Source organism: Lycorma delicatula, chromosome 12 (genome assembly GCF_047948215.1).
Source record: "Lycorma delicatula isolate Av1 chromosome 12, ASM4794821v1, whole genome shotgun sequence".
In the NCBI taxonomy this organism is placed as follows: Eukaryota; Metazoa; Arthropoda; class Insecta; order Hemiptera; family Fulgoridae; genus Lycorma; species Lycorma delicatula.
Genome location: NC_134466.1, coordinates 4678263 through 4693933, shown reverse-complemented (window position 1 = coordinate 4693933; position 15671 = coordinate 4678263). Strand labels below are relative to the sequence as shown.

General features: G+C 32.8%; 1 protein-coding gene across 3 annotated transcripts in view; it reads left to right on the top strand.

Annotated features, from left to right (window-relative positions):
• Ac78C (adenylyl cyclase 78C) overlaps nucleotides 1-15671 on the top strand; it is a 686763-nt gene that overhangs the window by 556064 nt on the left and 115028 nt on the right. For all 3 annotated transcript variants that reach the window (XR_012758616.1, XM_075380750.1, XM_075380751.1), the window contains exon 7: nucleotides 11967-12148. Coding sequence is in view for 2 of the 3 variants with exons in the window: in XM_075380750.1 (XP_075236865.1) it covers nucleotides 11967-12148 (182 nt within the window). In the remaining variant the exon portion in view is untranslated. The remainder of the gene's footprint in view (nucleotides 1-11966; nucleotides 12149-15671) is intronic.

The window sequence follows — 15671 nt, the reverse complement described above, 5'->3', positions numbered from 1 at the left end:
GAAATGGAATCGATCAATCTAAGACCGCTGAAAGGCTCTCTTTACATTGAAACCTGTCTCGTTTGACAAAAGGCTTTAGTGAAGAAGAGAAAGGTCATCGATCGTAGTTTCAGTCGTTTGTCGACTGTAAGATTTGACTTGATTTTTTTTAATTATCTATTACAACGTACCAAATCGTTTCTCTTTTATCATAATATATAAGTCATTAAAAAACAAATTTAAATGTTAACTTATTTCGTTTTTATTTATGAAATTACAATCTTTGTTATAAAGCATTATAGTCGCTTATTCTTAATAAATAAAACCGATAATCTTTATAACAATTTATTTTAAATAATAACGCGTCTCCAAAAGAATCATCCGATTTCAAAATTTCGTAACCGTTCAGCTTTTAATCCGTTTTGATCCAGCAAAGTACTGTTAGAAAAAGAAAACGCTCGAGTTTCACGCGGTTTCCGCTAGATAGCACCAGAACTTCGTTCAATTCAGTGTTAGGGAAAATGACGACTCCACAACAGAAAATATTTTGTGATATACGCTTTGCGCAGCGTTAATTGTTCAGCGTGATTTCTCTTTTGAGTACGGCGATGAACCTTCTACCGCTCAGATTATAAGGCGATGTTATAGACAATTTAAAGACACGGGTTATCTGTCTAAGGGGAAATCAAGCGGTCGACGCCGCGAGTTGCTCACACAGCCCCCGAAAATCAACTCGCTGTGCTAAACGTTCCCGGAATAATTTATCTGTCGTTTGTACGTCGACGTTTGCTTATAAACCCGTATAGGATTCGGTTATTGTAAGCTCTTCATAAAGACGCCAAACAACGACGCGTTCGTTTTTGTAAATTCATCGTTAACAAAAAAATTGTCATTTTCTGCCGTCTTAACACGCTCAGTGTTAAGTGACGAGGCAAATTTTCATTTAAGCGGGAACGTCACGATATTAAAATACGGGATACGGGAAAACCGCGTGAATTTTTACAGGGTGAGAGACTCTTTATGTTTTTTTTTTGTGCAGTCTCGGGAAACGGAAAGGGTGTACGATTTCTTTTTTTTTTCTTAAAGAATACTAATACGGGAACAACGTAGCTCGATGCGCTTGAAAACTGGCTTTTCTCGCAGTTAGAGGCCGATTCGGAAGATTTCATTTTTCAGCAGGATTTAGAACTACCTCGTTGGAGTCTATACGTACGAGAATTTTTAAACGTAGGTTTCGTCAACGGTAGATCGGCCGTGTGGGACCTAACGATGCAGCTTTACGTCGCTGATCTCCAACATCGATATACCTCACTGTGTGCGATTTTTTACTCGAGAGGCTATGTAAAAGATTCCATCTATGCGCCTCCCCGCTAAAGCGGTCGAACTGTGGAACTGCAAAACAGCAGCCGTGGTAACAGTGATTTGAGAAATGCTTGCTAAAGTGCGGGATGAATTCTACTACCGTGTGGACGTATTGGGTGTATTCCAAGGGGGGCATAATTAGCGCATATAATTTTCTATAAAAAAAATTTACGAATAAATCTTTAATAAAATATTAAGTTTAAGTTTTTATACACAGTGATTCAGGAGGATACTTTGACAACTCATTCTAGAGGCTAAAAATAAGAAAAAAGTTCATATAAACATAGATCCGAAAACGCTTCGTTAGCGAGTTATACAGAGTGAAAGATTTCACCCGAGTTTCAGTTCCTCCGGGTAAATTAAGGCTTTCTAAAATTCTGGGAAGGTCAATTAAGGGACAAATTCAATTGTTTCTTATTTGTCAGAATAGTTAATGTAAATAAATAACAACCAAATTCATTTTTGGTGATGTGAAAAATTCATAAAACAAAATTTACTGTTATAAATTTAAAAAAGTACAAATTACACAGCAGTTGTAAAATAAAAATTACTTTTTTTTTTAGAGCTTTAATTAAGGGACAGAAATAGTGATTTCTTATAGTTTTTGATCTGAAAATACGAATAAAATAGGTCTCAGAACCAGTAACGGCTCGTAACTAAAATTAGTGGGGGTGCTACTCCAGAAAATGTTTTTTTGGGCCTTTTCAAGGCCACAGTGAAAGGTTTCTAGTAAAATAAAAGAACCGAATAAAAAATGATTGAAATAAAATAGCTGGAAGCAGGATAATAATCTAATTCTACACTTTATCACGTTCAAGAATACGGTACGTGATTTATAATCGCCTTACGCATTTTTTTTTGTCTTCAGTCATTTGACTGGTTTGATGCAGCTCTCCAAGATTCCCTATCTAGTGCTAGTCGTTTCATTTCAGTATACCCTCTACATCCTACATCCCCAACAATTTGTTTTACATACTCCAAACGTGACCTGCCTACACAATTTTTCCCTTCTACCTGTCCTTCCAATATTAAACCGACTATTCCAGGATGCCTTAGTATGTGGCCTATAAGTCTGTCTCTTCTTTTAACTATATTTTTCCAAATGCTACTTTCTTCATCTATTTGCCGCAATACCTCTTCATTTGTCACTTTATCCATCCATCTGATTTTTAACATTCTCCTATAGCACCGCATTTCAAAAGCTTCTAATCTTTTCTTCTCAGATACTCCGATTGTCCAAGTTTCACTTCCATATAAAGCGACACTCCAAACATACACTTTCAAAAATCTTTTCCTGACATTTAAATTCATTTTTGATGTAAACAAATTATATTTCTTACTGAAAGCTCGTTTAGCTTGTGCTATTCGGCATTTTATATCGCTCCTGCTTCGTCCATCTTTAGTAATTTTACTTCCCAAATAACAAAATTCTTCTACCTCCATAATCTTTTCTCCTCCTATTTTCACATTCAGTGGTCCATCTTTGTTATTTCTACTACATTTCATTACTTTTGTTTTGTTCTTGTTTATTTTCATGCGATAGTTTTTGCGTAGGACTTCATCTATGCCGTTCATTGTTTCTTCTAAATCCTTTTTACTCTCGGCTAGAATTACTATATCATCAGCAAATCGTAGCATCTTTATCTTTTCACCTTGTACTGTTACTCCGAATCTAAATTGTTCTTTAACATCATTAACCGCTAGTTCCATGTAAAGATTAAAAAGTAGCGGCGATAGGGAACATCCTTGTCGGACTCCCTTTCTTATTAGGGCTTCTTTCTTATGTTCTTCAATTGTTATTGTTGCTGTTTGGTTCCTGTACATGTTAGCAATTGTTCTTCTATCTCTGTATTTGAACCCTAATTTTTTTAAAATGCTGAACATTTTATTCCAGTCTACGTTATCGAAAGCCTTTTCTAGGTCTATAAACGCCAAGTATGTCGGTTTGTTTTTCTTTAATCTTCCTTCTACTATTAATCTGAGGCCTAAAATTGCTTCCCTTGTCCCTATACTTTTCCTGAAACCAAATTATAATTTGGTTTATATTATTATTATATAAATAATAGTATATTATTAATTATAATTTGAGTGGAAGAAGTGTTAGGAGAAGACCAATTTGGTTTCAGGAAAAGTATAGGGACAAGGGAAGCAATTTTAGGCCTCAGATTAATAGTAGAAGGAAGATTAAAGAAAAACAAACCAACATACTTGGCGTTTATAGACCTAGAAAAGGCATTCGATAACGTAGACTGGAATAAAATGTTCAGCATTTTAAAAAAATTAGGGTTCAAATACAGAGATAGAAGAACAATTGCTAACATGTACAGGAACCAAACAGCAACAGTAGCAATTGAAGAACATAAGAAAGAAGCCATAATAAGAAAGGGAGTCCGACAAGGATGTTCCCTATCTCCGTTACTTTTTAATCTTTACATGGAACTAGCGGTTAATGATGTTAAAGAACAATTTAGATTCGGAGTAACAGTAAAAGGTGAAAAGATAAAGATGCTACGATTTGCTGATGATATAGTAATTCTAGCCGAGAGTAAAAAGGATTTAGAAGAAACAATGAACGGCATAGATGAAGTCCTACGCAAGAACTATCGCGTGAAAATAAACGACAACAAAACAAAAGTAATGAAATGTAGTAGAAATAACAAAGATGGACCGCTGAATGTGAAAATAGGAGGAGAAAAGATTATGGAGGTAGAAGAATTTTGTTATTTGGGAAGTAGAATTACTAAAGATGGACGAAGCAGGAGCGATATAAAATGCCGAATAGCACAAGCGAAACGAGCCTTCAGTAAGAAATATAATTTGTTTACATCAAAAATTAATTTAAATGTCAGGAAAAGATTTTTGAAAGTGTATGTTTGGAGTGTCGCTTTATATGGAAGTGAAACTTGGACGATCGGAGTATCTGAGAAGAAAAGGTTAGAAGCTTTTGAAATGCGGTGCTATAGGAGAATGTAAAAATCAGATGGGTGGATAAAGTGACAAATGAAGAGGTATTGCGGCAAATAGATGAAGAAAGAAGCATTTGGAAAAATATACTTAAAAGAAGAGACAGACGTATAGGCCATATCCTAAGGCATCCTGGAATAGTCGCTTTAATATTGGAAGGACAGGTAGAAGGAAAAGATTGTGTAGGCAGGCCAAGTTTGGAATATGTAAAACAAATTGTTAGGGATGTAGGATGTAGAGGGTATACTGAAATGAAACGACTAGCACTAGATAGGGAATCTTGGAGAGCTGCATCAAACCAGTCAAATGACTGAAGACAAAAAAAAATGCGTAAGGCGATTATAAATCACGTACCGTATTCTTGAACGTGATAAAGTGTAGAATTAGATTATTATCCTGCTTCCAGCTATTTTATTTCAATCATTTTTTATTCGGTTCTTTTATTTTACTAGAAACCTTTCACTGTGGCCTTGAAAAGGCCCAAAAAAACATTTTCTGGAGTAGCACCCCCACTAATTTTAGTTACGAGCCGTTACTGGTTCTGAGACCTATTTTATTCGTATTTTCAGATCAAAAACTATAAGAAATCACTATTTCTGTCCCTTAATTAAAGCTCTAAAAATTTCAGTAGTACCTTACTTCGCCGGGGTAGCTGAAATATTTCACTAGCCGTAATTCATATACGAAGCGTTTTAGGACATATGTCTATATGAATTTTTCCATTATTTTTACGAGTAGAATACGCGAAGAATTTCGCGATATACCTTCCTGTATACAGGCCTTTTTATAAAACTTTCGGCCGGAATACCAAAACTACTAACTCGATTTCGTTGAAATTGAGATATCCTGAAGCAGTTGTATCTGACGTTTTACCGTGTGAAGCTTTTATAAAGATTGGTTTAGTTTTTCTGGACTTATGGTCAATTTAATTTCGACAACGGGCAACATAAAACGAGATTGAGGTTATGTTATGTTTGTGTATTTTTTTTTTTTTTTTTTTTTTTTTTACTTATAAGACCATAATGGATATTTCGGATTGTTTTGTCTGCAGAAAAATAACTTTTTTTTATAATTTCGTTCATTTTTGGTTTATCATTTTCGTTTACGAATTTAAGCGATTCTCATTTTTGTCTCTCTGTTCTTCCAGGTCGAATTTTCTTTTAGTCTGTTATCTATAATATCGTCCAAATATTTAAATTTCTGTATTAATTTAATCTCGTTGTTATTAAATGTTTATCTTATTTTTTTTTAACTTTTAAGACCATAATGGATCACTTTAGTTCATTTTTTTTTTTTTGGCAAGTTCTTTCTTTTCTTGCTGATTTGTTGTTTTTCAGCTTTTCTTTTTGCCAATAATTTCTAAGGGTTTCAGATCTTCTTGTTCAGAGTACACCCGGCTTATTGTTTTCTTGGGTTTTGATAGGAATCTTGTTTCTTTATTTTTTAATTTCTCATAGTTTCCGGTTTTCGTTTTTAGGTTTTCACGGGTTACGTCTAATTCCTCTATGTATTTCTGTACTTCGAATAACCGGTTCGGCCTGCTTTTCTTGTTTCAGAAAAGTTCGATTATCCGTCTAAGTCTGGTCTCTTCCGTTCTGAAAATACGTTCTGGAAGGGAAATTCTCTTCTTTCTAAATTTATTAGTTATCGGGACGATCGTTTTGTAAATCTCTTCGTTTGGAATAATTCTCCAAATCCCGTCTTTTTTAATGTTTTTCCCGACGCATCGTCGTAGAATCTGTCTTTCAATCTTTTCCAGTTTGTCGGTAAACCTCGTCTGGTACGGTCCAAATACGGTTTCGCATCCGTAAAGTATTTCCGGTCAGATAAATGAGTTATAACATCTTATTTTTGTGTTTATGGACGTGCATTTTTTGTTATCAGCGGTGAGTGAGTTTAAACTTGACGCTTTTACGTAGTGTCTACTCGTTATTTTTAATTATTTCATCAAATTACGGTTACAATAATTTAATTTACTTATAAACAGAAAGTATATTTTAATAAATAAAATTTAAAAAAAAAATAATTTTCTTATTTAATTTATATTGTTTATTTCTTGATCAAAAACTTATAAAAAAATAATTACACAAAATTAAACAACGAAAAGTCGATGTTTTTCGGCAAAACTACTGAAGAATTTTTTTTAATATTTCGATGAAAAAATTACTGAAGCTAAACATTTTTGGTTATTATTTTTCAATAAAACTATTTTATCATAAAGATACAAATGAACGTAAAATGATCGATTTGAATTGTATATATTACTTAGCGTAGCAGAAAAATTATGCAATTGGCGGATTTTTTAGGTAGATTTCATAAAGAAAGCTACCTATTGTAATGGGTACCACGATTCGACTTTTGGAAAATTTCGACATATCTTCCCGTTTCACATAGCCCACACCCCAAAACCACCGTCAGTTCAAAACTACCGTCATGTTTATATATATATTTCACTTTCTTGTGGACACGATAACTGCTGTAATTTTGTGCCAATAACTTTCAAATTGATACATAAAATATAACGACCCAAAGTCGCGGTTGAGTTCGTTAAAGGGAAAAATCGGACCATAGGGGTGGAAATGGAGGGGCTTTTTCGAAAAAACAAAATATCGCTCGCTATAACTTTCTTATTAAGAAAAGTATCGAACTCGTTTAAAGTTCCTACTATTCTTTTGATAAGGGCCTAAAACCTATCTAAGTAACCTCTTTTGATATTACCAACCGTTGGCCCAGGGAGTGGAAAAAATGGGGTTTCGAAGACAAAAAGCATCATATCTCTCTTAATAGGCACAGTATCGAATCGGTTAAAAGTGTTCGTTAGTCCTCTAAATATTACTTAAAACTTTTGTTTGAAACAATTTTTGATATGACCAACCCTTACGGCAAGGGATAACCAAAATTTTGCTGGAATTGTAAGAAGATGGGGCTTGTCGTATGCTAAATATGCAACCGTTGTCGTTTCGAGTAAATTTGAAGTTTTTCTTAAATTTAAGGTGGAAATCTTTTTATCCCCTATTTAGCACCGGTGAAATCTATCTCTGTCTTCCGGCGTGCCGAAAGCGATTTTTTTTGTATACATATCTAAATTTTATTTTAACAAAAATCTCCTAAAAATCGTATTGTTTTTTCTCTTTTCACGCAAATAAAGTAAAAATAGGTGGTGTTATTTAATAAATTTACGTAAAAAAATAATATTGGTAAATTTAATGTTATAATTACATTTTTTGTACGATTATTTTACCGTAAAATACTACGGTGAAATTACCTGCCAAGTTATAAAGCGCGTAGTATACAAAAAAAATGACAAAAGGTTTTTATGGGTTTTTCCTTTTTAATATACATCGGGTTAGAAAATGGAGTGAAGTTATTCGTAGAATGTAGATCGTTTTATTCATGAGGCTTTTAAGGCTCTCTAAATACCACCGCTTCCGTTATTCCTTTCTCACTATATTTTAATCATGATATGATATGTACTGGGTATAGAGAAACACTTCAATGAATATTCACCGATAATTTTTTAAAATTTATTCTATTGTGTTCATCACCCCTCGCTCCAATAATTCAATCCTCTTAAAGCACTTTGGTTATTTTTTTTTTTTTTTTTTTTTTTTAATATATTTACATCGCCACAAGCAATATCTATGAATAATTTTCCATCAATTCAATCTTGCAAACTTCCGCATTTTAATTCTAATAAATGCAGTTCTTTTTGTATTATTTTTAATATAAAATAATAGAAATATTTTAATTGGAAAAATCATTTAGAAATAATTTTATATATATTATTATTATTATTATGCTTTTATAGTCATGCATCAAAAATCTTAACTAGAATTCTATACAGAAGAATTGAGAGGAGAGTGGAGGAAGTGTTAGGAGAAGACCAATTTGGTTTCAGGAAAAGTATAGGGACAAGGGAAGCAATTTTAGGCCTCAGATTAATAGTAGAAGGAAGATTAAAGAAAAACAAACCAACATACTTGGCGTTTATAGACCTAGAAAAGGCATTCGATAACGTAGACTGGAATAAAATGTTCAGCATTTTAAAAAAATTAGGGTTCAAATACAGAGATAGAAGAACAATTGCTAACATGTACAGGAACCAAACAGCAACAGTAGCAATTGAAGAACATAAGAAAGAAGCCGTAATAGAAAAGGGAGTCCGACAAGGATGTTCTCTATCTCCGTTACTTTTTAATCTTTACATGGAACTAGCAGTTAATAATGTTAAAGAACAATTTAGATTCGGAGTAACAGTACAAGGTGAAAAGATAAAGATGCTACGATTTGCTGATGATATAGTAATTCTAGCCGAGAGTAAAAAGGATTTAGAAGAAACAATGAACGGCATAGATGAAGTCCTACGCAAGAACTATCGCATGAAAATAAACAAGAACAAAACAAAAGTAATGAAATGTAGTAGAAATAACAAAGATGGACCGCTGAATGTGAAAATAGGAGGAGAAAAGATTATGGAGGTAGAAGAATTTTGTTATTTGGGAAGTAAAATTACTAAAGATGGACGAAGCAGGAGCGATATAAAATGCCGAATAGCACAAGCTAAACGAGCCTTCAGTAAGAAATATAAGTTGTTTACATCAAAAATTAATTTAAATGTCAGGAAAAGATTTTTGAAAGTATATGTTGGAGTGTCGCTTTATATGGAAGTGAAACTTGGACGATCGGAGTATATGAGAAGAAAAGATTAGAAGCTTTTGAAATGAGGTGTTATAGGAGAATGTTAAAAATCAGACGGGTGGATAAAGTGACAAATGAAGAGGTGTTGCGGCAAATAGATGAAGAAAGAAGCATTTGGAAAAATATAGTTAAAAGAAGAGACAGACTTATAGGCCACATACTAAGGCATCCTGGAATAGTCGCTTTAATTTTGGAAGGACAGGTAGAAGGGAAAAATTGTGTAGGCAGGCCACGTTTGGAATATGTAAAACAAATTGGTAGGGATGTAGGATGTAGAGGGTATACTGAAATGAAACGACTAGCACTAGACAGGGAATCTTGGAGAGCTGCATCAAACCAGTCAAATGACTGAAGACAAAAAAAAAAAAATTATGCTTTTACGGCCAACATGGGACCACTTAAGTCAATCTTAGTTAGATCTTTTCTGAGTAAAGCGTGTTATTTTACTCTTCCGAGCTGCCCTGCATTTCTTCATCCGTTCAGATCTTGCTTTCTTTTCTTCATCTGTAAACACCCTCTTCGTTGCATTTTGTCGTTTGTCTGTCTTTTGTTTAAATCTAATGTTTTTGTCTTTTAGCTTTGTAATTTTTCCAGTTTTATTCTGCAGGTCGGTCAGGGAAATTCCCGATTCTTTCATATCTTCTCTTTGCATCGCTGGCAATTCGCTAAAGTTCAGTTGCGTCGCTGGCGATATCATTCTATGTCGAAGGGGTGCAATTTTTGTTGCAGCGCTATGATAATTCCCACAACAACGACAACAGCTATGTAAAAAAATACAGAAATATTTCCATTTCAAAGAATAATAAAAATTCTACTGTTCATTTTTAATAGCCCCTATGTATGTTACATAACTGGCAAGCTATTAATTTAAAAATTCATTGATTAAATTCGGTCACGATAATAGTAAATGACTGATTAGTTTACAAATAATAGATACCGTTTGAATCTATGTATCACATAAGTTCTATTAAGTTAAAAAAAAAAAAAACAGTTGCGCAGTTCTATGCAAGACCGACTTTTCGTTTATTTAATTTGGTAAAATTAGATACCTCAACATTCCAACTTACAAAACCGTTATGAACCGCTCTTTTAACTTGTCATTCTAAAACGTTATAACTATTACACACACCCTATGGAAATGCAATATCAGCGTATTCCTGTGTTGTAAATACAGAAATAAATGTACGTACGACATTATTTCAATGGCACATCTATCATGTTCTGTGAACTAAAATTCACAGGAAACCTTCGCTAATGACAGAACAGTTAGTACCCGATAGAGTTAATGTACTTTACAGAATGATTTATACACTAATACAATATTACGAATAGTTGATCAGCTGTTGTTATTTTATCGCCGACTCTGAAATAATAATTTTTCAAATAGTTAATGTATTTCTGTTATTAATAAAAAAATTATTATCAAAGTAATTTCCAGTTTCTGTTAAAATCTTATAACAGTAAATTTCGGTTTTACAAATTTTTCACATCGCCGAAAAAGAATTAGGTTTTCGTTTGCATTAAATAAATATTTTTCTGACAAACGTAGTAATGTATTGTTTCTCAATAAAATTAGATTATTCTAATTTTCTTTTTATTATTCAACTTTTACATTTTCTACAATTTTTATTTAAAAGTTTTATATGTTTATTACCTATTTAACAAAGGTATTGTACATCAGACATAAAAAAATCCCTTTCGGCATTCCCGAAGTAGATTTCACCGGCTAAGGGGATAAAAAAGATTTCCACCTTAAAGTTAAGAAAAACTTCAAATTTACTCGATACGACAACGGTTGCGTGTTTAGCATACGACAAGCCCCATCTTCTTACAATTTGGTCATCCGTTGCCGTAAGGGTCGGTCATATCAAAAATTGTTTCAGACAAAAGTTTTAATTAACGCTTAGATGACTAACGACCACTTTACACCGATTCGATGCTGTGCCTACTAAGGGAGGTGTAATTTTTTTGTCTTCGAAACCCAATTTTTCCACTTCCTTGGATAAGTTTTAGATCCTTATCCAAAGAATAGCAAGAACTTTAAACGAATTCGATATTTCACTAAATAAGAAAATTTTTTTTTCTCGAAAAAGCCCCCTATTTTTACCCCCATGGTCCAATTTTACCCGTTAAAGAACTCGACCGAAATTTTAGGTCGTTATATTTTATATATATTTGAAAGTGATCTGCTCAAAATTACGGCAGTTTTTGTGTCCACAAGAAAATGAAATATATATATAGTTTTAAATTTTTATATAAACATATAAACTTTTGAATCGACGGTGGTTTTGGCATCTGGGGCTTGTGAAACGCAAAGATATGTCGAATTTCCCGGAAGTCGAATCACGGTTCCGATTACAATATATAGCTTTCTTATGAAATCGACCTAAAACAGGATCTTTTACCCCAATTTCTCAAAAACTACTACAGATACGGTTGCGGGACCTATTTTATTCGATTTTTCAGGTGAAAAACATAATAGATCACTAATTATGTCCCGTTTATTAACGTCCTAACTTCGTAAAAATTTCAGTACGACCTCATTTCACCGGGATAACTGAAATCCGAGCGAAATCTTTCACTAGCCTTAACTTGCAAAGGAAGCATTTTAGGACATGCTTATATGAATTTTTCCGTTATTTTCCCGAGTAGAACTTATGAAAGTCCCGGGAAAACTTTATAGATATGATATATTTTTAAAAAGAATTTTCCTAAAGTTTATTCCCGCTTGTAAAAAACATATATTCTCTCCATTTTTTTTTATTCCGAAATTTTTTAATTTTTATCAGTAATACCGGAGAAAGTCATACAATTCTTTGCAGCTTAATTTTACTAATCGATTAACAATTTTTTCTTATACAGTTTATTTAAACGAATATCGGTTTTTAAATATAAAAAAGTAAGCTGATATTTTAAAAATTAAAGGTACCGGAGATTAACATCTGTGTACTTTTTTGTTTCAGCTTTTGTCGGTAGGTGTTCTAGTCTTTGTGTACTAGAATATTTAGATTGGTATGTATTATTTATTGTATTCCTGACATATGCCATGCTTCCGTTACCTTTACGCTGGAGTATGAAAGCCGCATCAACTACCGGAATTATACAGTTGACCGTATCAACCGCTGCTAAATTGCCTCGTTCATCGGTAAGCATTAATTATATTTATAATTTATAATAATTTAATAACACACACACACACACACACACACACACACACACACACACACACACAATATTGCCATTAATATAACTATAGAATTTCTGTTAACCATCAACCGAAATTTCTAGCTGTTTTATTAGACGATAAACTGATTTCGTTTTATAACAAGATCAACTCATACTCTTTTGTTTTGAACCGCCTTATTAAAACGCTAAGCTTGTCATCATTATTAAACATATATATATATATATATATATATATATATATATATATTGTGGTATAAAGTATATCATCGCTTGGTGCACTCTGAAAAAGTTAAAAAGAATTGTCAAGATATAAAAGTGAGCTGTCAAATTATTTTTTGAGCCTCATAAATATGAATCATCTAAATCGATATTTAGAAAATGAAATTTTGATAAAAAGGTTAGTCCTTTATTCTTTTAAAGATATAAAATCCTTTCTTACTGTGTACTTACACCGTGAAAAAAACGTGTATACGAATTTCCATCAATTTATTTATCTTCATTAGTTTTTGCTTGGCGCTGTTTATGATTCAGTCACGACGTGTTCTGTTATATGTATATATATATATATATATATATATATATATATATGTCGGAGAATAAAGTACAGTGGAGTATCTTCCGACAAAACGATGAGAATATTCTTTAGAATATCTGTATTTTTAGTAGTTTTAAGAAATGTACTATTACTTGTAATATTTTGTAAAATAAGGTTTAAATTGTTTTATTGCGGTAGGCTTAGGCCTAGGTAGGCACATGGTTGTCAACGTAGTCGGGATCCCAGGACGATAGGGGTATCATAAAATTAATAAGGAAAAGGAAATATGCAGTAGGTATATTATTTGAGAATATGAAGAAAGGGTAGTCTTGCTTTGGAACCCAGATCGAACAGACGTCCTGGTGATCGCGAATTCGTTATGTCCCTGAGCCTCGGTCTATCGCAAGTTGTTTTAATATTATTTGAATTCTAAATTAAATTAATCTTATATTATAATTCGTGTACTACTGAGTTATTGATAGGTGATAATTATCATTTGTAATTATTTCATTGTACGAGTTATCTACTCGTTTTATTAATTGAACTTTATTATAATCTTATATATTCTCCACTTGTAATAATAAAAATGAGTGAAACACAAAACGTTGAATCCCTGACAAATCTCCTCGCCTCTCCGACATATATATATATATATACTGTACTGCTTTGATCAAGTTTTTAATATAGTCAGGTAAATATTGAAATTAATTTTATTAATCAAGGCCCGTTGGTACTGATTACAATTTATTTACATAATAGTTTCCACTTGCCAACAATCTTTATTAATATGTTCGAGCGCTTTCGGATTAGTAATCCATCCTAAGGAACATTCATGTGTTATAATTATAATTATTTACTTCACGTATCATTAATTATACTAACTTGAATTTAAAAAAAAATTATAAATATAACAATTGTAAGAATAATGTAAAAAGTAAGATAAAAAGTAATGTCAAAAATTAAGAAATGTAAACGTTATCCGTCATGTCAGTATGAAGGTGTCAATTGTTATGTTTATTAGTCTGAAGCAGTATTACCAACTTAAGAATCAAAATTATTGTTTAATATTTGTTTGAATAATATATCATTTTGAAATTTCGTTTGTTTATTTATCAAAAAGGTTATTATTTAAGTATATATAATAATATTTTCTGTAGTACAGCCAGAAGTCACCTACGGAAGCGAGACTCTTTTCAAAATCACTCAGAAAAACCGAATTGAAAAAATTCTGAAAATAGAGAGGAGAATTGTCAGAACGTGTATCGATAAAAAACACCAAAAAGAAGGCTAATGGTGGATTGTGCCAAATGAGGTGGTGTATCGAGAAATAGAGCCTGTTACTGATACTATGCGGAAAAAAAGAATCTCTTTCTTCGGTCATCTCATAAGGACACCGCAAACAAGACCGTCAAGAAATATCATTGAAAAGCTCTGGTTCCAAAAGCTAGAAGTAGGATGGATCAAAGAAATTAGAGAAGATATGAAAGAATTGGGAATTTCCCTGACTTACCTACAGAATAAAACTGGAAAAATTACAAAGCTAAAAGATAAAAGCATTAGATTTAAACAAAAGACAGACAAACGACAAAATACAACGAAGAGGGTGTTTACGGATGAAGAAAAGAAAGCAAGATCTGAACGGATGAAGAAATACTGGGCAGCTCGAAAGAGTAAAATAACACGCTTTTCTCAGAAAAGATCCAACTAAAATTGACTTAAGTGGTCCCATGTTGGCCGTAAAAGCATAATAATAATAATAATAATATTTTTCTATAATATATTATTTGTTTTATGAAAGTTATTGGAACGTTCAAGAATATGAATAAAATTGTCTGGGTTGTAATTATAATTATTTTCTAAGAGATGTCTAGCAAGATTAGATCGTTTTTTATTTTCCTTATTTATACAGTTAATGTGTTCATTAACTCTAATCGAAAAAGATCGGTTTTTCATCCCGATATATTCCAGATAGCAATTTCAATTTGCCCAACTAAATTAAATTGATTGTTACGTTTTATTATTCTACTAGGATTTCAGTTATTTATATACTTAATTATTTTATTATTCGTTATACAGAGTGATTGTTTAGTCCTGTTACCCGATTTTTAATGTCTGGTAATTTTTTTCTAAGAAAGGGAAATTTTGTTTTGTGACACGAAGTTGGTACTCAACCGGTGTGAGTTGATTCTTCTTGAGCTTTGTAAACTTTTGTGCCGTTTCCGGTCGTGTTAAGAACAGAATGTCTTTCACTATAGAACAACGACTTTTCATTCTTAAACAATATTTTGCTACGAAATCGTACGCGAGTGTAAAAGAATCGTTTCAAATTAAATTTGTTGGTGTTCCTCCGCCAGAAAAATGTCAATTTCTAGGCTAGCAAACCGATTTCAAGAGACAGTTAGTGTTTGTGACAGAAAACGTAGCGGTCGACCGACTCGTTTGACAGATAACGTTTTAGAGAATGTGAAAACAAGATCGCTCGATTCTCCACGGAAAAGTTTACGAAGCTTTCCACGCGAGTCGGTTTGTCATATTCGAGTGTTCAGAAAGCCGTTAAAAAATTGGAATCGTATCCGTATCGCGTACGATTAGTCCAAGAGCTTCAGCCTCCAGATTTCAACAAGCGATTGAAATATCGCCGTCGGTTTAGGTCTCTCGTAAACGATAACGGAATCGAATTTTTAAACACGGTGTTCTTTAGCGATGAAGCTTGGATCCATCTCGACGGTTATGTGAACAGTCAAAACTGCCGAATTTGGGCGGTTGGAAATCCTAACGCTTTACAAGACAAATCTTTGCATCCTGAAAAAATTGGTGTGTGGTGTGCGATATCTCGTCATCGTATAGTCGGATCTATATTCTTCGAACAGACAATAAATGGTGAAGCATACAAGAATGTTGTGCGCCAATTTGTGTCCCTCCTGGAACCTGAAGAAAGCTGGTTTCA